Genomic DNA, 27,571 nt, shown 5'->3' with positions numbered 1-27,571 from the left:
AACGCACTGTTTAGGTTGAAGTTAAGATGTTATGGTTGTGCCAAGGGGAACAATCGGGCATGGTGTGGTGTCAAAAGTCGCCTCTTGTTCTGCCTGCACAGCGAAGCTGCCGGAAGGACAAGGCCAGGAGCCGTTCTGCGGCAACATGTGGCACTGGAGCCAACGTCGGGGACTAACAGGACACCTGTTGTGCCAATTTGAGTGGGTCTCAGTCACACACCCAACAGGTCTAGAGATCTGAACATAGGAAGGTTTTCCAGCAGGGGCTGAGTTTTAGTACAGTAGGGGGTCAAATCTTTCTCCCAGTTCAGTTCCACAGCAACCTGCAGCCCCTCCAGTACATAGCCATGGCTCAGTGATAGCACCCTTGCCTCCGAGTCAGAAGGTTGTGGGTTCAAGTCCCACTCCAGAGCACAAAATCTAGGCTGAGTACTGAGGGAGTGCTGCACTGGAAGAGACGTTAAATAGAGGCCCTGTCTGCTCTCTCAGGTGGGTGTAAAAGATCCCATGGCACTGTCTCAAAGAGGAGCAGGGGAGTGCTCTCTGGTGTCCTGGGGCCAATATTTATCCCTCAACCAACATCACTAAAAAAAAAGATTATCTGGTCATTATCACATTGCTGTTTGTGGGGCCTTGCTGTGCGCAAATCGGCTGCTGTGTTCCCTACATTACAACAGAGTCTACTCTTCAAAAGTACTTCATTGGCTGTAAAGCGCTTTGGGACGTTCAGAGGATCTGAAAGGTGCTACATAAACAAATTTATCTTCCTTTCTTTTTCAATCACACAAGTGTTCATTTTTTTTTAATGAGTGAGCCTAAAATGTGAGCATGGGAAATTTCAGCTTTCATCATTTGCCAATTCTCACCGGCTATTTCTCTTGGGATTTTCAATCCGTTTATATGTTTTATAAGTCATTCACCTGACGGGTTACATACGGAAGGTTATTTCAATAGCCTTCAATATGGTGGCATCACAATGCCCAATCTGGCCCTCCCCTTCCTGAAGTGTATGCACCAAACACACACACACACAGATTTACAAAGATTTGCAAGACCTAGTCAGACGGACCGTCCCCAAATGAATTCCAAGGTCCTACCTTCTACAGAAAGCGCAGGCGATCACGAGCAGGATGAGTAGCAGCAGGAAAGCAATGGACACAGCCAGGAGCAATGGAGTAAAGTGCGACAGACCAGAGACAACCATCAAACTCTGAGAGGCTGGAGCCATGAAGAATCCAGGCTGCAGTGCTGTCCAATCATGCGAGACCCCATGGAAAATAAAAGCATCAACTCCATAAGTTTGGATCCATGTAAAAATAAAATGGCATTACCATCGCCGAATCCCCCACAATTAACAACCTGGGGGCTCACCACTGACTAGAAATTCAATTATACCAGCCACGTAAATACTGTGGCTACAAGAGGAGGTCAGAGGTTGGGTATTGTGCAGCAAGTAACTCACCTCCTGACTCTACAAAGCCTTTCCACCACCTACCATGCACAAGTCAGGAGTGTGATGGAATACGCTCCACTGGCCTGGATGAGTGCAGCTCCAACAACACTCAAGAAACTTCAACGCCATCCAGGACAAAGCAGCCCGCTTGATCAGCAGCCCATCCACCACCTTAAACATTCACTCCTTGCTGTGTATTAGTTGGCTGCCGATCAAGCAGAGTGCTTTACCTTACAGTAGTGTCTGCACTTCACAAGTATTTTATTGGCTGTGAAGTGATTTGGGACGTCCTAGTTTTGTGAAAGGCGCGATATAAGTGCAAGTTCCTTCTGAACAGTTCCACAGGGGACCTCCCCAAGTGCCCCATACTTCCTGTGTGAGCCTGCACAGCGAGCATTGATGGGCTGTTCAATTATGGTGGGCTTCACAGCTGAGTCCCTATGCTTTCCAGCAAGGGTCAATGGACAACAACCAGGAGCAGGAACCCTGACTCATTTTGTTTCCCCTCACTATCCTAATTCAGAGTGTAGGGTCATTCTGGATGAATGTCTCAAGATGGGCCAAATGACTTACCTCATCCGTAAGTATCTCGTACAAAGCATTAAAACCGGTTAAGCGCAACCCGAAGCCAGCTGCCATTTTATAAACAACAAACACAAGGTGGCCATTTTGGAATAAGAGGTGATTAAAATACAAACCTACAGCATCACAAAACCCCATTGGTTCTGCATTTTGGCCACTTCCCCCTCCCATTTCCAAGTCTGACACTGTTTCTCTGTAAATTACAGGGATCCCTATGAATATAAAACCATCAGAATACTGCTTCAAAACTTCAGCCTAAATCAGTATAAAAGATTATGTGGAGCATGTCCAACCTCACTAATATTTAACAGACTCCACATATTTTGGAGGGCATTGCACCCTTGCTGGAGCCCTACAATAGCAGGCAGACAGGATACAATGTTTTTGAACTTCAGCAGGAAGCACTTTTATTTTGCCCAGATTCTTCTCTTTCTGGAATAGACAGTCCAGTTTTCTAGAGGGCTCTGGAAATTTCTAGAATATAACCCAAAAACACCAAAAGTCATAGCAGAAGTAAATTCCCTCCACATCCACCACTTACGTCTGTGCCTAAAGACACAGAAATATAGTTGGAAAGAGTTCTTTAAAAATCAGGACTCAAACAATGATCCTAGTAAAATTGATAAATGTTCACCTATCAAAATAACCTTCAGTTATTCTATAGGAAACACACTTACCACATGTGGTAAGGACAGACAAGAGCTTTAATTAGAGTTCTAGTTGCTCTGAAATCATCATGAATCCTACTCCTCTCCCTTAGAACCAGCATAATCTGTATCAAACCTCTGTCTACTCCTATATTTGATTTTTTTAGCTCAGAGTCTCTTTTTTTCCTCTTCCCACTCTAAAGTTTCTGCTGATTGACTATTCTAGTCAACAGGGAAAGTTGCACCTGAGGTGGGAAGGAGTGAGTTGGACTGGTCAACCAGACACAATCAATCAATCCAATCAGCAGACAGACACAATTAATCAATTATCAACTCAGTCAATTGCATACCTGCGTCTAAACCCATGTTTATTCCTTGAAATGAAAGTGGGTTCAATCTTAGAGTCATAGAGGTAGATTTTGCCGAACCTGTCGGGAAGAAGGCGGGACTTCCCCTTTCGGGTTTTTGACCCGCCTACTTCGACGTCCAGCCAATCCGCGCGATTTTCCCTTGATTCACCTTGTTGAGCCCGCCCAGCGGGTTCAGCAGGCCAATTAAGGGCCACCCGGCAACAGGTGACATCACAGACTGCAATTTAATCTGTCAAGAGTTCTTGACAGATGAAATATCAGTGTTCCACAGCTGTTTGAAGCTGTCAAACACTGACAGTCTGAGTTCTAAGCTGAGTCATTCTGCACAGACTCAGTTAGAACTCTCACCGGCACTCAAAGCTGAAGGCTGTCATTTTTCACAGTTCGCAGCCATTCAGCTTTCAGTTCCGGCTGAGTGATGTGCTCCCGGCGGCTACAGGAAGAAAGGCTGTTAAGGTAAGTACAGGTAAGTAAAAGTTCTTTACACACTTTAGACACACCAAACACACTTACCTTTGCACTCATGCACCCATCACTCACCTGAGCGCTGACATCGCGACCCCTCCAACCCCTCCAACCCGACGGCCCGCCTGCTGTAACCTGGCGTGGTTTGGAGCCGTCGGGAAACCCACACGAAACCCCTCAAAATAGGGATTAGGCTAAAAACTGCCTGTTAACTACCCGTTAACAGGCAGTTAATTGGCACTAATCCCTTCCCGCCTGGTTTCGGCGGGTCCCAGTGCGGGGCGGGTACCCGCCGCCCCTGAAACTTACGTGGGGCGGGGTTTTGGGCGGGATCGTGTCGGGACCCCCAAATTCGGGATTTTCCCCCCCCACATGCCTGAAACCCCGCCTGACGGCACACTGAAAATCTAGCCCATAGAGTTATACAGCACAGAAAGAGGCTCTTCGGCCCATTGTGTCTGCACCGGCCATCAAGCCCTGTCTATTCTATTCCCACTTTCCAGCACTTGGTCCGTAGCTTTGTATGCTATGGCATTTCAAGTGCTCATCTAAATGCTTCTTGAATGTTGTGAGGTTCCTGCCTCTACCACCCTTTCAGGCAGTGAGTTCCAGATTCCAACCACCCTCTGGGTAAAAAAGTTTTTCCTCAAATCCCCTCACCTTGAAACTATGCCCCCTAGTTATTGACCCCTCTACTAAGGGGAAAAAATCCTTTCTATCTACCCTATCTATGCCCCTCATAATTTTGTACACCTCAATCAGGTCCCCCCTCAGCCTTCTCTGTTCTAAGGAAAACAACCCCAGCCTGTTCAGTCTCTCTTCATAGTTGAAGCGCTCCAGCCCAGGTAACATCCTGGTGAATCTCCTCTGCACCCTCTCCAATGCAATCACATCCTTCCTATAGTGTGCTGACCAGAACTGCACACAGTATTCCAGCTGTGGCCTAACTAGCGTTTTGTACAGCCCCATCATAACCTCCCTGCTCTTATATTCTATGCCTCGGTTAATGAAGGCAAGTATCCCATATGCCTTTTTAGCCACCTTATCTACCTGTCCTGCTGCCTTCAGGGATCTATGTACATGCACACCAAGGTCCCTCTGATTCTCTGTCCTTCCTAGGGGCCTACCATTCATTGTGTATTCCCTTGCCTTGTTAGTCCTCCCAAAATGCATCACCTCACACTTTTCAGGGTTAAATTCCATTTGCCACTGTTCTGCCCATCTGACCAACCCGTTTATATCGTCCTGTAGCCTGAGGCTTCCCTCCTCGCTATTTACCACTCCACCAATTTTCGTGTCATCTGCAAACTTACTGATCATACCTCCTACATTCATATCTAAATCATTAATGTACACTACAAACAGCAAGGGACCCAGCACTGATCCGTGTGGTATACCACTGGACACAGGCTTCCAGTCACAAAAACAACCTTCGACCATCACCCTCTGCCTCCTGCCACTAAGCCAATTTTGGATCCAATGTGCCAAATTGCCCTGGATCCCATGGGCTCTTACCTTCTTGGCCAGTCTCCCATACAGGACTTTGTCAAAAGCCTTACTGAAGTCCATGTAGACTACATCAACTGCACTACCCTCATCCACACACCTAGTCACCCCCTCGAAAAATGCAATCAAATTGGTCAGACATGATCTCCCCCTGACAAAGCCATGCTGACTATCCTTGATTAATCCTTGCCTCTCCAAGTGAGACTAATTTTGTCCCTCAGAATTTTTTCCAATAATTTCCCTACCACTGATGTTAGGCTCACTGGCCTATAATTCCCTGATTTATCCCTACTACCCTTCTTGAATAATGGTACTACATTAGCTGTCCTCCAGTCCTCTGGCACCTCCCCTGTGGCCAGAGAGGATCTGAAAATTTGTGTCAGAGCCCCTGCAATCTCCTCCCTTGCCTCAAACAGCAGCCTGGGATACATCTCGTCTGGGCCTGGGGATTTATCCACTTTTAAGCCCGCTAAAACCGCGAGTACCTCCTCCCTCTCAATGCTAATTTGTTCAAGTATATCACAATCCCCCTGCCTGATTTCTATGCCTACATCGTCCTTCTCCATAGTGAACACAGATGCAAAATATTCATTTAAAACCTCTACACACAGATTGCCACTTTGGTCCCTAATGGGCCCTACTCTTCCCCTGGTTATCCTCTTGCCCTTAATATACTTATAAAAGGATTTTCCTTTATTTTGCCCGCCACTGTTTTTTCATGCCCCCTCTTCGCTCTCCTAATTTCTTTTTTAAGTATTGCCCTGCACTTTCTATACTCCTCTAGGGCTTCCACTGTTTTTAGTCCTTTGTATCTGCCAAAAGCCTCCTTTTTTTCCTAATCCATTCTTGTATATCCCTTGACATCCAGGGTTCCCTAGGCTTGTTGGTCCTACCCTTGACCTTTACGGGAACATGTTGGCACTGTACTCTCTCTATTTCCTTTCTGAATGACTCCCACTGCTCTGATGTGGATTTTCCTACAAGTAGCTGATCCCAGTCCACTTTGGCCAGATCCTGCCATATCATATTAAAATTGGCCTTCCCCCAATTTAGAACCTTTATTTCCGGTCCATCTTTGTCCCTTTCCATGACTATCTTAAATCTCACCGAATTATAGTCACTGTCACCAAAATGCTCTCCTACTGACGCTTCTACCACTTGCCCAGCTACATTCCCTAGAATTAGGTCCAGTACCGCCCCCTCTCTTGCAGGACTTTCTACATGCTGACTCAAAAAGCTCTCCTGGATGCACTTTAAGAATTCCGCACCCTCTAAGCCTTTCACACTCTGACTATCCCAGTTAATATTGGGGAAGTTGAAATCCCCCACTATTATTACCCTATTATTTCTACACTTCTCTGAGATTTGCTTACATATTTGTCCCCCCATCTCCCCCTGACTATTTGGGGGCCTATAGTACACTCCCAGCAAAGTGCTTGCCCCCTTTTCGTTTTTAAGTTCTACCCATATGGCCTCACTAGAGGAATCTGCTAAGATATCATCCCTCCTTACTACAGTAATTGACTCATAGAAACATAGAAATATAGAAGATAGGAGCAGGAGTAGGCCATTCGGCCCCTCGAGCCTGCTCCGCCATTCAATGAGATCATGGCCGATCATCCAAATTCAGTACCCTGTCCCTGCTTTCTCCCCATATCCCTTGATCCTCTTAGCCTTAATAAATATATCTAACTCCTTCTTGAATATATTTAAAGAAATGGCCTCAACTGTCTTCTGTGGTAGAGAATTCCACAGGTTCACCACTCTCTGGGTGAAGAAATTCCTCCTCATCTCAGTCCTAAATGGCTTACCCCTTATCCTTAGTCTGTGACCCCTGGTTCTGGACTCCCCCGCCATCGGGAACATCCTTCCTGCATCTAGTCTGTCTAGTCCTGTTAGAATTTTATAAGTTTCAATGAGATCCCCTCTCATTCTTCTAAACGCTAGCGAATATAAGCCTAATCGACCCAATCTCTCTTCATACGTCATTCCTGCCATCCCAGGTATCAGTCTGGTGAATCTTCGCTGCACTCCCTCCATGGCAAGAACATCCTTCCTCAGATAAGGCGACCAAAACTGCACACAATACTCAAGATGTGGTCTCACCAAGGCTCTGTACAACTGCAGCAAGACATCCTTGTTCCTGTACTCGAACCCTCTCGCTATGAAGGCCAGCATACCATTTGCCTTCTTAACTGCCTGCTGCACCTGCATGCTTACCTTCAGCGACGGGTGCACAAGAACACCCAGGTCTCGTTGCACTTCCCCTTTTCCCAATCTATTGCCGTTCAGATAATAATTTGCCTCCCTGTTTTTGCCACCAAAGTGGATAACCTCGCATTTATCCACATTATACTGCATCTGCCATGCATCTGCCCAATCGCCCAACCTGTCCAAATCATATTGGAGTTTCTCTGCATCCTCCTCACAGCACACACGCCCACCCAGCTTTGTGTCGTCTGCAAACTTGGAGATATTACATCTAGTTCCCTCGTCTAGCACCGATCCCTGTGGTACCCCACTAGTCACTGCCTTCCACTCGTAAAAAGACTCGTTTATTCCAACTCTTTGCTTCCTGTCTGCCAACCAGTTTTCTATCCAAGTCAGTACCTTACCCCCAATCCCATGTGCTTTAACTTTGCACACTAGTCTCTTATGCGGGACCTTATCGAAAGCCTTCTGAAAGTCCAAATACACCACATCCACTGGTTCTCCCTTATCTATTCTACCAGTTACATCCTCAAAAGATTCCAGTAGATTAGTCAAGCATGATTTACCTTTTGTAAATCCATGTTGACTTTGATCCTGTCACTGTTTTCCAAGTACTCTGCTATTACATCTTTTATAATGGACTCTAACATTTTCCCCACTACCGATGTCAGGCTTACCAGTCTATAATTCCCCGTTTTTTCTCTAACACCTTTTTTGAATAGTGGGGTTACATTAGCTACTCTCCAATCCATGGGAACTGTTTCAGAATCTTTAGAATTTTGGAAGATGACCAGCAATGCATCTACTATTTGTAGGGCCACTTCCTTAAGTACCCTAGGATGTAGATTATCAGGCCCTGGGGATTTATCAGCCTTCAATCCCGTCAATTTCCCTAACACCATTTCCCTATAAATACTGATTTCATTCAGTTCCTCCCTCTCATTAGACCCTATGTTCCCCGACATCTCTGGAAGGATATTTGTGTCCTCCTTTGTGAAGACAGAACCAAAGTATGTATTTAATTGGTCTGCCATGTCTTTGTTCCCCATTATAAATTCCTCTGATTCTGACTGCAAGGGACCTACGCTTGACTTCACCAATCTTGTTTTCTTCACATATCTATAGAAGCTTTTACAGTCAGTTTTTATGTTCCCTGAAAGCTTACTCTCATACTCTATTTCCCCCCCTCTTAATTAATCCCTTTGTCCTCCTTTGCTGAATCCTAAACTGCTCCCAATCCTCAGGTTTGCTGCTTTTTCTGGCCAATTTATATGTCGTCTCCTTGGATCTTATGCTATCCCTAATTTCCCTTGTTAGCCACAGTTGAGTCACCTTTTTTGTTTTATTTTTATGCCAAACAGGGATGAACAAATTCTGTAGTTCATCCATGCGATCTTTAAATGTTTGCTATTGCCTATTCACCGTCAACCCTTTAAGTAACATTCCCCAATCCATCCTAGCCAACTCGCGCCTCATACCATCGTAGTTTCCTTTATTTAAATTCAGTACCCAAGTCTCTGAATCAACTACTTCACTCTCCATCTTAATGAAGAATTCTATTATATTATGATCGCTCCTCCCCAAGAGGCCTCACACAACAAGATTGCTAATTAATCCTTTCTCTTTACATAATACCCAGTCTATGATGGCCTGATCTCTAGTTGGTTCCTCGACATATTGGTCCATGAAACCATTCCGTATACACTCTAGGAATTCCTCTTCCACAGTATTGTTACTAATTTGGTTAGACCAATCTATATGTAGATTAAAGTCACCCATGATGACTGCTGTGCCCTTATTGCACGCTTCTCTAATTTCCCGTTTAATGCCATCCCCAACCTCAGCATTACTGTTTGGGGGTCTGGATACAACTTCCACGAACGTTTTCTGCCCCTTGGTATTTCTCAGCTCTACCCATACAGATTCCACATCATCAGAGCTAATATCCTTCCTTACTATTGTGTTAATCTTCTCTTTAACCAGCAATGCTACCCCACCACCTTTTCCTTTTTGCCTGTCCTTCCTGAATGTTGAATACCCCTGGATGTTGAATTCCCAGCCTTGGACACCCTGGAGCCATGTCTCCGTAATCCCAATTATATCATATCTGTTTACATCTATTTGCGCAGCGAATTCATCCACCTTATTACGAATGCTCCTCGCATTAAGACACAAAGCCTTCAGGCTTGTTTTTTTAACACTCTTAGACCTTTTAGAATTATTGTTTACTGTGGCCATGTTTGATTTACACCCTTGATTTCTCTGACTTCCACTTTTGCTTTTCTCCTTCCTGTCTTTTGCTTCTATCCTTGCTTCCCTTTCCTCTGTCTCCCTGCACAGGTTCCCAACCGCTTGCCATTTTAGTTTAAACCCTCCCCAACAGCAAACACTCCCCCTAGGACATCGGTCCCAGCCCTGCCCAGGTGCAAACTGTCCAGTTTGTACTGGTCCCACCGCCCCAAGAACCGGTTCCAATGTCCCAGGAATTTGAATCCCTCCCCCTTGCACCATTCTTCTAGCCACGTATTCATCTGAAATAGCCTTCTATTTCTACTCTGACTAGCACGTGGCACTGGCAGCAATCCTGAGATTACTACCTTTGAGGTCCTATTTTTTAATTTACCTCCTAACTCTCTATATTCAGCTTTTAGGACCTCATCCCATTTTTTACCTATATCTCCTTGATTAATATTGCGACACCCCCTCCTCTTTTACACCCCCCTCTGTCTTGCCTGAAGATTCTATACCTTGGAATATTGAGCTGCCAGTCCTGCCCCTCCCTCAACCATGTCTCTGTAATAGCAACAATATCATACTCCCATGTGTTCATCAACACCTTCAATTCATCTGCCTTACTCGCAAGACTCCTTGTATTAAAATAAATGCCATCCAGCCTTGCCATACGCCCTTGTGCCATTACATATTTGCTCTGCCTTCCAGACTGACTTGTTTTTTCCTCTATCTTTGGCTGTGCATCACCCCCTACTATAGCTCCACTCTGTATCCCATCCCCCTGCCAAGTTAGTTTAAACCCCAAGTGTTTGGTAAATCTTTCCTCAGTCACTCTCCTCTTCTCCTGAAGACACTGACTCTTGCTAGGTACCAAGCAATTATTCCTTGTGTGTGAACTTGGATTTTGTAGGGCAGTATTTCTAGGAATATCGGAACAGGAGGAGGCCATTCAGCCCCTCATGCCTGTCCTGCCTTTCAATTAGTTTATGGTTGATCCGTATCTTAACTCCATCTACCCGCTTTGGTTCCATAGCCCTTAATACCCTTGCCTAACAAAAATCTATCGTTCTCAGTTTTGACATTTTCAATTGACCCCCAGTCTCAACAGCTTTTTGAGTGAAAAGGTTCCAGATTTCCACTACCATTTGTGTGAAGAAGTGCTTCCTAATCACAGAATCACAGAAACCCCACAGTGCAGATAGAGGTCATTTCGGCCCATCGAGCCTGCACCGACACATAACCCACCCGATCCCCGTAACCCCTACACCAACACATATCCCACCCTATCCCCGTAACCCCACGTATTTAATCCCCCTAACACTAAGGGTCAATTTATCATAGCCAATCAACCTAATGTCGCTCCTGAACAACCTGGCTCTAATTTTAAGGTTATGCCCCCTTGTTCCGGACTCCCCCACCCGAGGAAATAGTTTCTCTCTATCTACCCTATCAACGCCTTTAATCATCTTAAACACCTCAATTATATCACCCCTTTATTCTTCTAAACTCAAGGGAATACAAACCTAGTCTGTGCAACCTGCCCTGATAAATTAACCCTTTTAGCCCAGGTATCATTCTGGTGAATCTGTGTGGCAGCCTCTCTCTCTTTCTTAGGCAGTCCCTCGGAACCGAGGATGACTTGCTTCCACACTAAAAATGAGTTCGTAGGTGACTGATGAGTCCAGTGTGGGACCTACAGTCTCTGTCACAGGTGGGGCAGAGGGTGGTTGAAGGGGCGGGTGGGTGGGGTGCTTGGGTTGACGTGCACTCCTTCCGCTGTTTGCGCTTGACTTCCGCTTGCTCCCGGCGAAGAGACTCGAGGAGCTCGGCGCCTTCCTGAATGCGTCTCCTCCACTTTGTGCGGTCTTGGGCCAGGGATTCCCAGGTGTCGGTGGGGCTGTTGCACTTTTTTCAAAGAGGCTTTGAGGGTGTCCTTGAAGCGCTTCCTCTGCCCACCTAGGGCTCTCTTGCCGTGTCGGAGCTCCGAGTAGAGCCTTCTGACTCACAAACAAGAGTGCCACCCACTGAGCCACAGCTCGCACAGCTCTGGGTGAGGTACCAGCGGGCAACCAGTGCCCTTGGAACTGCAGCTCAGCAAGAAGCAGTACCGTCAGGGGGGGTAGGGAGCAAACTGCAGGTGAAATTTAAAATGCACAGACAATCCGATGCTGCATTTCACTGGCTGATAGCTTCTCAGATCAGAGTATCTGAGAATCTGTAACCACCAACACCTCTTTAATTGAGTTACAACCCTGAGGCTGTGCGATCACACGTGGCAACTGAAAGCAGTTGACTGTAACACCTCCATTCTATGACCTTCCGGCACCAGTTTGTACTCATTTTAACAACATCAACAACAACAACTTTCATTTATACGGCGCCTTTAATGTAATAAAATGTCCCAAGGCGCTTCACAGGAGCGATTATCAAACAAAATTTGACACCGAGCCATATAAGGAGATATTAGGACAGGTGACCAAAAGCTTGGTTTTAAGGAGTGATCTAAAGGAGGTGAGAGAGGCTTAGCTTCCGCTTGCTCCCGGCGAAGGGACTTGAGGTGTTCGGTGCCTTCCCGGATGCTTCTCCTCCACTTTGAGTAGTCTTGGGCCAGGGATTCCCAGGGATTGGTGGGTAAGTTGCACTTTTTCAAGGAGGCTTTGAGGGTGTCCTTGAAGCATTTCCTCTGCCCACCTGGGGCTCTCTTGCCATGTCGGAGCTCCGAGTAGAGCGCTTGTTTTGGGAGTCTCGTATCAGGCATGCGGACGATGTGGCCCGTCCATCGGAGCTGATCGAGCGTGGTCAAAGCTTCGATGCTGGGGGTATTGGCCTGAGTGAGAACACTGACGTTAGTGCACCTATCCTGCCAATGGATTTGCAGGATCTTGCGGAGGCAACGTTGGTGGTACCTCTCCAGTGCTTTGAGGTGCCTGCTGTACATGGTCCATGTCTCTGAAGCATACAGGAGGGCAGGTATCACTACTGCTCTGTAGACCATGAGCTTGGTGCTGGGTTTGAGGTCCTGGTCTTCAAACACTCTCTTCCTCAGGCGACCGAAGGCTGCACTGGCACACTGAAGGCGGTGTTGGACTTCGTCATCGACGTCTGCCTTTGTTGGCAGTTGGCTCCCGAGGTATGGAAAGTGGTCCATGTTGTTCAAGGCCTTGTCATAGATTTTGATAATCGGGGAGCAGTACTGTGTGGCGGGGGCAGGTTGGTAGAGGACCTTTGTCTTACGGATGTTTAGTGTAAGGCTCATGCTCTCGTATGCTTCAGTGAAGGTGTTGATGATGGTTTGGAGTTCTGCCTCAGAGTGAGCGCAAACGCAAGCGTCGTCTGCATACTGTAATTCAACATCAGAGGATGCGATGACCTTGGTACTGGACTGGAGGCGACGGAGGTTGAACAGTTTCCCGTTTGTTCTGTAGATTAGTTCCACTCCAGTGGGGAGCTTACTGATGGTGAGATGGAGCATTGCAGCCAGGAAGATCAAGAAGAGCGTTGCTGCGATGACACAGCCTTGCTTGATCCCTGTCCGTACATGTATTGGGTGTGTGGTGGATCCGTTGGTCAGGATCACGGCTTGCATGTCGTCGTGAAGCAGGCGGAGGATGGTGACAAACTTTTGAGGGCAGCCAAATTTGAGGAGGACACTCCATAATCCCTCACGGTTGATGGTGTCGAAGGCCTTTGTGAGGTCAAAGAAGGCCATGTACAGGGGTTGGTGCTGTTCCCTGCATTTCTCTTGTAGTTGACGCGTGATGAAGATCATGTCCATTGTGCCCCTTCGTGGGCGGAATCCGCATTGCGACTCTGGGAGGAGCTCTTCAGCCACTGGGAGAATGCGATTGAGGAGGATTCTTGTGATGACTTTCCCTGTGGCAGACAGTAGGGAGACTCCTCTGTAATTACTGCAATCGGACTTGTCACCTTTCTTGATGGTCACGATTGCGGCGTCTCTGAGATCCCCTGGCATGCTCGCCTCCTTCCAAATAAGAGAAATGAGTTCATGTATTCGCGCCAATAGTGCATCTCCGCCATGTTTTAGCTCCTTGGCGGGGATTCCATCTGCTCCTGAGGCCTTGTTGTTCTTCAGTTGTCGGATGGCCTTTTCAACCTCATGCCAGGCTGGAGTTGTGCTGAGGTGGTGGCGGGTAGCATGCTGCGGGATGGAGTTGAGGACACTCGCGTTGAAAACAAAGTCTCGGTTAAGGAGATCTTTGAAGTGCTCCTTCCAGCGGGCACTGACTGCCTCTCTGTCCTTGGTGAGTACCTCTCTGTTCTTGGCCCGCAGTTGGGTAGGGCCTTGGGTGCTTGGGCCATAGGTGGTCTTGACTGTGCTTAAAGAATCCACGCACGTCGTGGTTGTCGGCTAGCTGCTGGATCTCCTGCGCTTTCTCCACCCACCATCTGTTCTTTAGGTCGCGCGTTTTTTGTTGGACCTCGGCCTTCAAGCATCTGTAGAGCTGCTTTCTTGCTCTCGAGTTCTGTTGTTGTTTCCAGATCAGGAATGCCTTGCGCTTGCGGCTTATTAGCACCTGGATCTCCTGGTCATTCTTGTCGAACCAGTCTTGGTTTCTCCTGGTCGAGTGACCGAGCGTCTCTTCACAGGTGCTGAGTATGGAGGCCTTGAGTGCAGGCCAGGCGCATGTGGCAGCCACTCCAATGCCAATATATCCTTCCTGAGGTGTGGTGCCTAGAACTGAACACAGTGCTCCAGATGGGGTCTAACCAGAGCTTTATATAACTTAAGCATAACTTCCACTCCTTTGTATTGCAGCCCTCTTGAGATCAAGGCCATTATGAGTCAGTGCTGCGAGGAGGGTGCCTTGCCCACCTGCAGTGCACGTTGGGAATCTGGGATAATTACATAGGATTACATCGGCTATACAGCACAGAAACAGGCCATTCGGCCCAACCAGTCCGTGCCGGTGTTTATGCTCCACTCGAGCCTCCTCCTGTCTTTCCTCATCTAACCCTATCAGCATAACCCTCGATTCCCTTCTCCCTCATAAGCTTATCTAATCAGCCCTTAAATGCATCTATACTATTCGCTTCAACCACTCCCTGTGGTAGCGAGTTCCACATTCTCACCACTCTCTGGGTAAAGAAGTTTCTTCTGAATTCCTCCCCTGACTCCGCATTCCCTGACCTTATTCATTAGTCTATTATGTGGTACCTTATCGAAAATCTAGATAAATTGCATCTACTACATTACCCTTGACTACTCTCTTCAAAAAATTCAATTAGGTTGGTCAAGCAAGACTTTCCCTTTTGAAATCCATGCTGACTATTTATTATTATATTTTTCATTTCTAGCTGTTATGCTATTTTCCCCTTTAGTAGAGATTCCATTATTTTTCCTACCACCGATGTTAAACTGACTGGCCTATAATTCCCTGGACATGTTCTATCTCCCTTCTTAAATATAGGTATTATGTTAGCTATCCGCCAGTCCTCTGGCACTACACCTTTTTCTAACGAATTACTAAATATGTGGAGTAATGCCTCTGCTATTTCTTCCCTAGATTCTTTTAAAATGCGCAGATGTAATCTGTCCAGACCAGGGGTTTTATCCTCTTTGAGTTTCATTAGTTTATTTAGTATATCTCCTGGTTTTATTTTAAATGCAGTTAACTCATTACTAATCTCATCATCCGATGTCATCGCCACCTGTTCTATCTCCCTGACAGCAGAATGTTTTCTGGTAACTGTTGCCAACAGCGCAGTCATGTAGAATTACCCCCATGTGGCCTTTTGCGTATCCTTCACTCCCTTCGCCCCACCATTGGCGGCCGTGCCGTCAGCTGCCTGGGCCCCAAGCTCTGGAAGTCCCTCCCTAAACCTCTCCGCCTCTCTCTCTTCCTTGAAGATGCTCTTTAAAACCTACTTCTTTGACCAAGCTTTTAGTCACATGTCCTAATATCTCCTTATGTGGCTCGGTGTCAACTTCGGTCTGTGAAGAGCTTTGAAAAGTTTTCCTCCGTTAAAGGCGCTATCCATATGAAAGTTGTTGCTGTTGTGTGTCAAGGGACTATTCAACTGTGATGGACAGCCCAGTTAAGGCTGATCCTATCACCCAGTGTCCACACCTATGCACCTCCCTTCAAGGTACAGTTGACAGCAGTCGGGACCCATGGCTTTGGGGCAGGTAGGGTAATTGCAGTGCCCACTCACCACCCTGACTGATATCAGCTTACCCTGCAGACACTGGGAAAGAAACCTGGCACCTTCCTGGCCTGTATGGTTCAGTATCTCACCAGGCAGTACATTTATCCACTAGGACGTTAGGAGAGGATCCAAGGACTTTAAAATAAATTGGCCTATGCCAGTGTTTATGTTCCACACGAGCTTCCTCTCACCCTACTTTTATCTAATCCTATCAGCATATCCTTCTACTCCTTTCTTGCTCATGTATTTATCTAGCTTCCCCTTAAATGCATCGATACTATTCACCTCAACCACTCCTTGTGGTAGCAAGTTCCACATTCTCACCACTCTCTGGGTAAAGAAGTTTCTCTTGAATTCCCTATTGGATTTATTAGTGAATATCTTGTATTTATGGCCCCTAATTTTGGACTCCCCCACAAGTGGAAACGTGTTTTACCCTATCAAACCCCTTCATAATTTTAAAGACCTCTATCAGGTCACCCCTCGGTCTTCTCTTTTCTAGAGAAAAGAGCCCCAGCCTGTTCAGTCTTTCCTGATAGATATAACCTCTCTTATTACATCTTTCGGAGATGTTTCAAAGCGTTACACACAAAACGAGCATCCGGAAATGACGGGTAGGAAAAAAGCGTTGGTCCATTAAGCCTGCCCCACACTCATGATGCCTGAAGCAACGCAACTAGACACTTCCTATCCCACCCCCACAGCCATATCATCTCCTGGGAGAGGCAGAAAAGCAGGGGGGGAAAAACAGAGCTAAAAAGGAAGAAAAAAAATACTCTGGAAAATTCCTCTTCGACCCCCTCAGGCAATCGAAACCCGTCCAGGAGATCACATTGACCTTGCTTATGTTAACTGGTGAATTGTTTATTTTTTTATAAAATGTGATCTCTGCCCCAGCCAAGAACGTGTCCAGCTCCCTCTTGAAGACGAGCGGAGAGTCAGCGCCCACCACACCAGCCCGCAATGCATTCCAGAGCCTCACTACTCTCTGGGAAAGGAAGAGCTAATATCTGCGTAACATCTAGCCTGTTCCTACTTTTGCATGGCTTAAATACATGACCCTGGTCCTCCCCAATTTGACAAACTGAAACAATCTAACAGTTAGGTATGTGATGAAATATATTCCATTCATCACTGCCTGTTTTCTGTGTCTTGTAACTGCCTGCTTTCTGTGTCTTTTCCCTTCCCCCAGTCCTCATGTATTATGTATTGGAATGTGCTGGAATTGGTTGTGTGCAGGGCTCCGCCCATACCTGGCTCCTTTGTAATCTAAGTCAGTCGGGCATCAGCCTCCTGAAGGAAGACATCTCTCTAGTTTACGTGTTATGTTCTAAGTTAATAAAAGCCTTACTTTTGTTCTGCTAACTTCGAGTCTCGGAATAATTGAGGCACATCAATTTTATTAACTTAAATTTTCAACACTATGGATCAACTCCTGAAACCCGAACGTTTGGATTTGGATCAACATGCTCCGGACGCATCAGCACGCTTCGGACACTGGTTTGACTGTATGGAATTCTTCCTGGACAATTCCGCAGCCGTCAAAGACGCTACGGACACTGCGAAGATGAGACTCGGAATGCTACGGAATTGGGTAAGCCACCGGGTTTACCCCCTCATCCAAGACGCCGATACGTACCTGGCCGCCTGCAACATCTTAAAGGCGCATTACCAGCAGCCTACGAATGAGGTGTATGCTAGGCATCTACTCGCTACTCGCGCACAGCGACCTGGGGAATCGGTGGAGGAGTTCCTAAGCATCCTGAAAAAGCTTGGCAAGGACTGTAAGTGCCGAGATGTAAAAGCCGCAGTGTACACCGACGAGCTTGTTCGCGATGCCTTTATCACAGGCCTCAGCTCCACTCACATCCGGCAAAGACTGCTGGAAAAAACGGAGTTGGACCTGAAACAGGCTGCGGACACCGCGCGGTCCCTGGAGATGGCCCAGAGAAACTCGGACGCCTACTCTTCAGCCCGCGCCGCCCACGCCGCCACGTGTGCGCCGAGGGCGCCGCCATCTTGGAAGGCATCTTCCCCGCCCGGCAGCCCGACACCGGTGGGGCCCAGCTCTCCCCCCAGAAGCCCTACAACAGCCGCGACGCGTCAAGGACCCAACTGCTACTTCTGCGGGCAGCCAAAGCACACCAGAAACCTGTGCCCGGCGAAAGGCACCACCTGCTTTAAGTGCGGTAAGAAGGGGCACTTCGGGAAGGTGTGCAGAGGGAACCCCGCCGGAAAACCAACCGCCGGAAAACCCGCCACCGCCGCGTGTGCGCCGTGGGAGCGGCCATCTTGGACGCCATCTTGCCCGACCTCGTGGGGTCCACCATCTTATGAGCAGACAGCGTGGACGCCATCTTGTCTCGATCAGGGCCCTACAGTGGCATCGGTCACAGTGGACCAGACCAGGCCGCATCCGCTATCCAAATCAATGGTGGACATCGAGGTAAACGGGTGCCGGGTTAAATGCTTAATTGACAGTGGAAGCACGGAGAGTTTTATCCACCCTGAACTGGCACAACAACTCTCCCTAAAGGTGGTCCCTGCTCAGGGTACCATCTCTATGGCCGATAAAACCCAGACATCGACCATTCTGGGTTACTGCACGGTACAATTGTGCGGTAACGGAACTGTGTATGATAATTTTAAAGTATTAATCATGAAGAATCTATGTGCGAGCGTGATCTTGGGTTTGGATTTCCAGTGCAACCACCAAAGCATCACGCTCAAGTACGGTGGGTCCCAGCCGCCCCTCACAGTGTGCGGTCTGGCTACCCTGAAGGTAAAGCCGCCTTCGCTATTCGTGAACCTTACCCCTAACTGCCGGCCAATAGCGACCAAAAGCAGGAGGTACAGCTGGGAGGACAGGCGGTTTATCGCGACCGAGGTAGACAGGCTCCTGAAAGAGCGCATTATTGAACACAGCAACAGCCCGTGGCGCGCCCAAGTGGTAGTGGTAAGGGGTAGCGAGAAGAAACGGATGGTGATCGACTATAGTCAAACGATCAACAGGTACACCCTACTAGACGCCTACCCGCTACCCCGCATATCAGAAATGGTGAACCAAATCGCCCAATACCGGGTGTTCTCCACCATCGACCTCAAGTCAGCGTACCACCAGCTCCCTATCAGACCAGAGGACCGCCCGTACACCGCCTTCGAGGCGAACGGACGCCTCTACCAATTCCTCAGAGTCCCCTTTGGGGTGACGAACGGGGTCTCGGTCTTTTAGAGGGAGATGGATCGCATGGTCGATGACCACCACTTGCAGGCAACCTTCCCCTACCTCGACAACGTCACCATCTGCGGTCACAACCAGCAGGATCACGACTCGAACCTCGAGAGGTTCCTGAAAACCGCACAAGAATTCAACCTCACCTATAACGAGGACAAGTGCGTTTTCAACACCACGCGCCTCTGCATACTGGGCAGCGTGGTGGAGAATGGGGAAATCGGACCAGACCCCGACCGATTGCGCCCCCTACGGGAGCTGCCCCTGCCCAACACTCCCAAAGCCCTGAAAAGGTGCCTGGGGTTATTTTCTTACTATTCCCAATGGGTCCCCAACTACTCCGACAAAGCCCGCCCCCTCTTGAAAGCATCCTCTTTTCCGCTCTCTGCTGAGGCCCACGCCGCCTTCAAAAGCATTAAGCAGGATATTGAGCGGGCCACGCTACAGGCAGTGGACGAGAACACTCCATTTCAAGTGGAAAGTGATGCGTCCGACTTTGCCTTGGCGGCCACCCTCAACCAGGCAGGGCGGCCCGTAGCTTTCTTCTCGAGGACCCTCCAAGGGCCCGAGATCAGACACTCCTCCGTGGAAAAGGAGGCCCAAGCCATCGTGGAGGCAGTGCGCCACTGGCGCCACTACCTAGCCGGCAAACGCTTCACCCTACTTACCGACCAGCGGTCGGTAGCGTTTATGTTCAACAATAAACAGAGGGGGAAGATTAAAAATGATAAGATTCTTAGATGGCGGATCGAGCTCTCCACTTTCGAGTACGACATCATTTACCGGCCAGGGGCCCTTAACGAATCCCCTGACGCCCTCTCACGAGGGATGTGTGCCAGCGCCACCGAGGATCGGCTACAGACCCTCCACAACGACCTCTGCCACCCAGGGGTCACGCGGCTGTTCCACTTCATAAAGTCCCGTAACTTACCCTACTCGATTGAGGAAGTTCGGTCTCTGACCAGGAACTGCCGCACTTGCGCTGAGTGCAAGCCTCGGTTCTACCGCCCAGATAGAGCCCACTTAATCAAAGCTACACGGCCCTTCGAGCGGCTCAGCTTAGATTTCAAGGGCCCCCTCCCGTCCGTCGACCGCAATGTTTACTTCCTGAACATTGTGGACGAATACTCCCGTTTCCCATTCGCCTTCCCCTGCCCAGACATGACCAGCGCCACGGTCATTAAATGCCTCAACAGCCTGTTCTGCCTGTTCGGTATGCCGAGCTATATCCACACAGATAGGGGGGCGTCCTTCATGAGTGAAGAGCTACGCCAGTACATGCTGTCCAAGGGGATCGCCACGAGCCGTACCACCAGCTACAACCCCCGGGGTAACGGCCAGGTGGAGCGAGAGAACGGGACAGTGTGGAAAGCAGTCACTCTAGCTCTAAGGACCAAGGGCCTCCCTATCTCCCGCTGGCAGGAAGTCCTCTCGGATGTGCTCCATTCGATACGGTCGCTATTGTGTACGGCCACTAATGCCACGCCTCATGAACGAATGTTTGTCTTTCCTCGGAAATCCACCTCAGGCGTATCCATGCCGTCATGGCTCTCCACCCCAGGTCCGGTACTCGTGCGAAGGCATGTGAGGGGCCACAAGACGGACCCTCTCGTGGAGCCAGTACACCTACTCCACGCCAACCCCCAATACGCATATGTCCGGCACGCCGACGGAAGGGAGGACACCGTGTCCATAAAAGACGTCGCCCCAGCCGGCATCGACAACAACCACGGCAATAGCAGCGACGACGATCACAGCAACCCTTACCCACCCACTACTCTTTCATCACCCCCGGAAGAACATCGACCAACGGCACCCCCACCAACTACCCCTTCAACAACCCCGGCGGCACCCCCGGCAGAGACCCAGGAGGCTACCGGGGACACCCAGCCGACACCCGCGGCACCACAACAGCCACGTCGGTCGCAGAGGACTATCAAACCCCCGAACAGACTAAATCTATAGAAGGGGTGAATGTGATGAAATATATTCCATTCATCAGTGCCTGTTTTCTGTGTCTTGTAACTGCCTGCTTTCTGTGTTTTTTCCCTTCCCCCAGTCCTCATGTATTATGTATTGGAATGTGCTGGAATTGGTTGTGTGCAGGGCTCCGCCCATACCTGGCTCCTTTGTAATCTAAGTCAGTCGGGCATCAGCCTCCTGAAGGAAGACATCTCTCTAGTTTACGTGTTATGTTCTAAGTTAATAAAAGCCTTACTTTTGTTCTGCTAACTTCGAGTCTCGGAATAATTGAGGCACATCAAGGTACACCAGCCAACCCTTTCAATATTTATATGCCTCTATCAGGTCACCTCTAAGTCTACGCTGCTGTAAAGTTAATGGACCCAGCTCTTTAAGGGATAGTGCAAGAACCGTTGTTTTGTGGGGAGCCATTTTACGCACAGTGAGATTCCACAAACAACAGTGAGATGAATGAGCTGTTAATCTTTTCTTTTGATGGTGTTGGTTGAGGGGGGAATGTTGGCTAAGACACCGGGAGAACGTTCTACTCTTTTGGATAATGCAAGGGTCCCACAACAGCGTTGGAAGATCAATCAGAGCTGTCGGATGCAATAGTGTTCCAAAGTTTCAATGTACACCAGATAAACGGCGTTGGTTCATGAATTTAAGTTCCACATGTCATTAAAGATGTACAATAACCATCTCGATCATTGTAATCTAGGAAGAGTTAGAATGTTAAAGCATCAGAGATTGGGACTGAGGAACTTATGAGGAGTTAATAAAGCATGCATTACGTTTTCAAAAGGTGTGTCTTGAGGTTTTGTTTAAGTCCCACATTCCAGCCTTGTTAAACATAAACAGGTTATTATGAGCGTTGTTAGACTCCAATAGCTCCAATACCCAGCACTCCTCTGCTTAGTTACCTGGAAAAGAGCCAATTTACACCAGCGCTATGTACGGTGTGAAACCTCTCAAAAAGAGCCTTCAAGTCTTCTCATTTTGCCCCTCTGTTCCTGAAAGTACTGACTCTTCCTGGGATACAATCCCATGGGGGGGCTGAACGCATTCCACGCCTTTCAGTACCTCACCCAAGTGACCGTGTGTTGACCTCGCCATCAGGCGTCAGGAGGTTAGAGCAACATTAGGAACAGGAGGAGGTCATTCAGCCCCTTGATCCTGTTCTGCCATTCTATTAAATCATGGCTGATCTGTACCTCAACCCCATTTGCCCACCTTTATTCCATATCTCTTGATGCCCTTACCTAACAAAAATTTACCGATCTCAGTCTTGGAAAGTTTTAATTAACCCCGTTTTCCCTACATTACTCATAAGTAACTACACCTTCAAAGTACTTCATTGGCTGTAAATCGCTTTCGGACATCCTGAGGTCATGAAAGACGACATACAAATCCAAGTTTTTCTTTTGTTTATACCCATTGGACTACACGGAGGGTAATTTTTAACCTACCCCGTCCTGCGGGTAGCTGACAGGATGGGATCGGGTTTAGATTTCCTAATGGCTGGTTTATCCTTTTTGAATTTTGTGAGTCTGGAAGTTGGTAAAGAGCTGTTCTTAGTGCTATTGCCTCGATGGTAGACAAATCGTAAATCAGCACAATAAAATCTTGTTATAGATGGGAAATAAAGGGAACAGGAATTGAAACTTTATATGTGACCTCTGAGGCGATAAGCTGCACACCTGTGTGATCGATAAAGATAAAAATGTTCTTATAAATTCCTTGTTATAAACAGACCATGAGCCTGGCCAAGCCAGTTCTGTTGGTAGCTCTCTCTCAAAATGTTAATCGTAGAATGATACAGCACAGAAGGAGGCCATTTGGCCCATCGTGCCTGTGCCGGCTCTTTGATAGAGCGATCCAATTAGTCCCGCTCCCCTGCTCTTTCCCCATAGCACTGTAATTGTTCCCCCATCAAGTATATATCCAATTCCCTTTTGAAAGTTACTATTGAATCTGCTTCCACCGCCCTTTCAGGCAGCGCATTCCAGATCATAGCAACTCGTTGAGTAAAAAAAAATTCTCCTCACCTCCCCTCTGGTGTTTTTGCCACTTACCTTAAATCTGTCTACTCTCCTTCGGATACTGGCAGGACTGCTAATATACAGGCTGCGTAATCTGGATAAAGCAGACTAACTGGACAACCAACCCAGTGCTGTTTGTGGGATGTCGCTGTGAGCAATTTGGCTGCAATGTTTATCTACAATTACCACACTCCAAAAAAATTAAGCCACTGAGATATGTAGAGATACATAAGTTGGATGACGTGGTGAGGTGTGCTATAAATGCAAGCATTTCATTTTTTCTATTTTTATTTCAGGGCGAGGAATCTTTTATTCTTCCTTTGCAGTGTATTTAAAGTTTCTTCTTGTGTCTATTCTGTCACTAGGGAGATCAGGAGAAGCTTAAGCAGCAGAGCTGACTCAGGTCGCTAACAGTACAATGCTTTTTCTTCACGATGAAATGCAGAGTGCGCGAGTGTTTTTTGATCATTGTGGCTGCTTTACTTCCTTGGTTACTGAATGGTGGTGGATGTTTATTAAGTAAATATACACTTGTGAAGTATATTGATCCGTAAGGATAAATACTTGAAGGGGAAATGTTGCAGGGCTATAGGGAAAGAGCAGGGGCGAGTGGGTCTAATTGGATCACTCTTTCAAGGCACGATGGGCCAAATGGCCTCCTTTTGTGCAATATCACTCTGATTCCAAGGCGTTTTCCACCAAAATCAGAGCACGCAGCTATTCATAGTGCTTCTATTCTGCATATTCCATTTCACTTATACTGTGTAACCTGCCTGAGGACCTGGACCTGAATGTTCTTAACACGTTTTAGGTATTTTTTATATAGTTTAAATATTTTTCTATCTTTCATGCGAGTGAATATTTTTGGGCTAAAACGTTGCCCCCGTGGCCCTACTTGGGGCGAGTCAGCAATGTCCATTGGACGACACTGTCCTGGCAGAATGATACTCGCACGCCTGGCAACTGGAACCAAACACTTCAGTGGGCCAGGTTAACCCAGACAGTCAGGTCATGGGCACAAAACATGAAGAAGCCTCACAATCAGCTAAAATAACAGGACATCTGTCTGTGTGGAGTTTGCACATTCTCCCCGTGTTTGCGTGGGTTTCCTCCGGGTGCTCCGGTTTCCTCCCACAGTCCAAAGATGTGCGGGTTAGGTTGATTGGCTATGATAAATTGACCCTTAGTGTTAGGGGGATTAAATACGTGGGGTTACGGGGATAGGGTGGGATATGTGTTGGTGTAGGGGTTACGGGGATCGGGTGGGATATGTGTCGGTGCAGGCTCGATGGGCCGAAATGGCCTCTATCTGCACTGTGGGGTTTCTGTGATTCTGTGATTCTGTGACATTAGCTCACCTCACACAGCCTGATGGAGAAATGCACTACCCAATGTAGCACAGAGCCATAGATACCAGAAAGAAAGAACTTGCATTTCGATAGCATCTTTCATAACCTCAGGATGTTAGTGAGATGAATGACCAGTTAATGAGGGTGTTGGTTGAGGGATGAATGTTGGCCAGGATACCGAGAGAGCTTCCCTATTCTTCTTTGAAAAAATGCCTCAGTTTAACGTCTCATCCAAATGATTGCTCCTCCAACAGTGCAGCACTCCCTCAGCACTGCCCCTCCAAAAGAGCAACACTCCCTCAGCACTGCCCCTCCAACAGTTCAGCGCTGCTTCGGTAGTGATCCTCTAACAGTGCAACGTTCCCTCAGTACTGACCCTGCGATAGTGCAGCACTGACCCTCTGACGGTACACCCCTCCCTTAATACTGCCCCTCTGACAATGCAGCGCTCCCTCAGTACTGGCCCTCCCAACGGTACAGTGCCCCCTCAGTACTGCCCCTCCAACAGTGCAGCACTCACTCAGTACTGCCCCTCTGACAGTGCAGCCCTCCCTCAGTACTGCCTCTCCAACAGTGCAGCGCTCCCTCAGTACTGACCCTCCGACAGTGCTGCACTCCCTCAGTACTGCCCCTCCGACAGTGCGGTGCTCCCGCAGTACTGCCCCTCTGACAATGCAGCCCTCCCTCAGTACTGCCCCTTTTGATAGTGCAGCCCACCCTCAGTACTGCCCCTCCGACAGTGTGGCGCTCCCTCAGTACTGCCCCTTTTGACAGTACAGCCCTCCCTCAGTACTGCCCCTTTTGACAGTGCAGCCCACCCTCAGTACTGCCCCTCTGACAGTGTGGCGCTCCCTCAGCACTGCCCCTCTGACAGTGCAGCGCTCCCTCAGTAATGCCCTTCTGACAGTGCAGCCCACCCTCAGTACTGCCCCTCCGACAGTGCAGCGCTCCCTCAGCACTGCCCCTCCGACAGTGCAGCCCTCCCTCAGCAGTGGCCCTCCGACAGTGCAGCCCACCCTCTGTACTGCCCCTCCGACAGTGTGGCGCTCACTCAGCACTGCCCCTCCGGCAGTGCAGCGCTCCCTCAGTACTGCCCCTCCGACAGTGCGGCGCTCCCTCAGTACTGCCCCTTTTGACAGTGCGGCGCTCCCTCAGTACTGTCCCTTTTGACAGTGCAGCCCACCCTCAGTACTGCCCCTCTGACAGTGTGACACTCCCTCAGTACTGCCCCTCCGACAGTGCAGCGCTCCCTCAGTACTGCCTCTCCGACAGTGCAGCCCTCCCTCAGTATTGCCCCTCCGACAGTGCAGCCCTCCCTCAGTACTGCCCCTCCGACAGTGCAGCCCACCCTCAGTATTGCCCCTCTGACAGTGTGACACTCCCTCAGTACTGCCCCTCCGACAGTGCAATCCACCCTCAGTACTGACCCTCCGACAGTGCCGCACTCCCTCAGTACTGCCCCTCCAACAGTGCAGCCCCCCCTCAGTACTGACCCTCCGACAGTGCCGCGCTCCCTCAGTACTGCCCCTCCAACAGTGCAGCCCCCCCTCAGTACTGACCCTCCGACAGTGCAGTCCACCCTCAGTACTGCCCCTCTGACAGTGCGTCTCTCCTTCAGCACTGTCCCTCCGACAGTGTGTCACTCCCTCAGTACTGACCCTCCGACAGTGTGTCGCTCCCTCAGTACTGCCCCTCCGACAGTGTGTCGCTCCCTCAGTACTGCACACTCTACTCACCCACACTCGACTCACTCAGTCTCTCCACTTACACACACACACCCCTCGCACACACCCTACTTACACTCGCAGCTATAAAGGGAGTAAAACCATGAAATACCTTCACAAGCTGCCCTGGTTGATCATGTGTGAAACTTTGAGCAAGAAGTGGTGTCTAAAAATCAGAGAAGTTGCTGAGGTTGAATGTTTCCCAATAGGCTCTAGTGGGTTGTCTGTACTGTGTCCAAGAGCGAACTCAGTGACTGCAGATTGCTTTTCATTCCGTGCACAGTAATAATTTACACTCACCTTGAGCTCCGCAAGCAATTGTCGCCTCGCTCTGTACAGTAACACCGTCGCTTTCCTCCTTTGCTGACTCCCAGCCACAGCCAAGCAACGGCCCAACACCAGAATCAGAGGGTGGATTTATTACAACTCTCGGAGGAAGTGTTGATCTGACACCAGTTAATCCACCTTTAATTAACAATTCACAGCAAGGAGAAGTTCATTTAGCAAGAATGGATGTTTTACTTCTCTTGTCTTTTCAAACTTGAAAGATGTAAACCACCAGCCCTTTAGGAGACAATAGGCAACAAGGAAGAGGAACATTGCATTGCTATTTATAGTGAGTGACTGTACTCAAAGGTATTACTGAGTGAAAAAAAGGGATGTTGGGTTTCACAGATACGTATGTGTGGGTGGGGCACTTAGTTACACACTGGCTATTTTGACACAAGGCTAGGTCAAACATTGACTACATGATGTGAGAAGTCACACAACACCAGGTTATAGTCCAACAGCTTTATTTGAGATCACAAGCTTTCGGAGCGCTGCTCCTTCGTCGGCTGCGTGGGAGATTCAGAATGCTGCACGGCCGCCTGGGTTCCGTAACCCTTAATACCCTTGCCTAACAAAAATCTAGCGATCTCAGTTTTGAAATTTTCAATTGACCCCCGGCCTCAACAGCTTTTTGGGGGAGAGGGTTCCAGATTTCCACTACCCTTTGTGTGAAGAAGTACTTCCTGGCACCACCCCTGAACGGCCTGGCTCTAATTTTAAGGTTCTACCCCCTTGTTCTGGACTCCCCCACCAGAGGAAATAGTTTCTCTCTGTCTACCCCATCAACTCCTTTAATCATCTTAAACACCTCAACTGGATCACCCTTTAATCTTATGTTATTTCAAACCTGTATAGGACCCTGGTCAGGCCGCACTTAGAGTACGGTGCACAGTTGTGGGGCTCGAATTTCATTGGGCCGTGGAGGCGGGATTGGAGGCGTGTGGGGGGTGAAAATTACAAAATCGGGGGGCACGAACCCATCCCGCCCCCAACCCGCCTCCATGCCAGTTTCAAAGGAGGCGGGTACCCGACCTGTGCTGGGACCCGCCTCCCCGAGGCGGGAAGGGAATTAGTGCCAATTAACTGCCTGTTAACAGGTAGTTAACAGGCAGTTTTTAGCCTAATTCCTATTTTTAGCCCTGAAGTGTGGGATTCCCGACGGCTCCAAACCACGCCAAGTTAGCGAGGCGGACCGTCGGGCTGAAGGGCTTGGAGGGGTCGAGATGTCCGGTGTTCAGGTGAGTGATGGGTGCATGAGTGCAGAGGTAAGTGTGTTTGGTGTGTGTAAAGTGTTTAA

At 48.5% G+C, this 27,571-nt stretch overlaps 1 protein-coding gene across 4 annotated transcripts in view; it reads right to left on the bottom strand.

The window, feature by feature from the left end:
- The window catches only part of LOC147103313 (uncharacterized), a 35,699-nt gene extending 9,382 nt beyond the window's left edge, over positions 1 to 26,317 (bottom strand). Inside the window, exons 1-2 of one of the 4 annotated variants that reach the window (XM_085962796.1) lie at positions 26,245 to 26,317; positions 1,098 to 1,248 (exon numbers count right to left, since the gene is read on the bottom strand). In XM_085962796.1, the coding sequence (XP_085818922.1) occupies positions 1,098 to 1,228 (131 nt within the window). In that variant the 5' untranslated portion in view covers positions 1,229 to 1,248; positions 26,245 to 26,317. The other 3 variants (XM_085962797.1, XM_085962798.1, XM_085962795.1) reach the window with 3 other exon arrangements.
- Between the last annotated feature and the right edge of the window lie 1,254 nt (positions 26,318 to 27,571).

This window comes from Somniosus microcephalus, chromosome 20 (genome assembly GCF_052327205.1).
Source record: "Somniosus microcephalus isolate GS21.2 chromosome 20, FLI_Smic_1.0, whole genome shotgun sequence".
Taxonomy (NCBI): Eukaryota; Metazoa; Chordata; class Chondrichthyes; order Squaliformes; family Somniosidae; genus Somniosus; species Somniosus microcephalus.
This window is presented reverse-complemented; position numbering and strand designations above follow the sequence as displayed.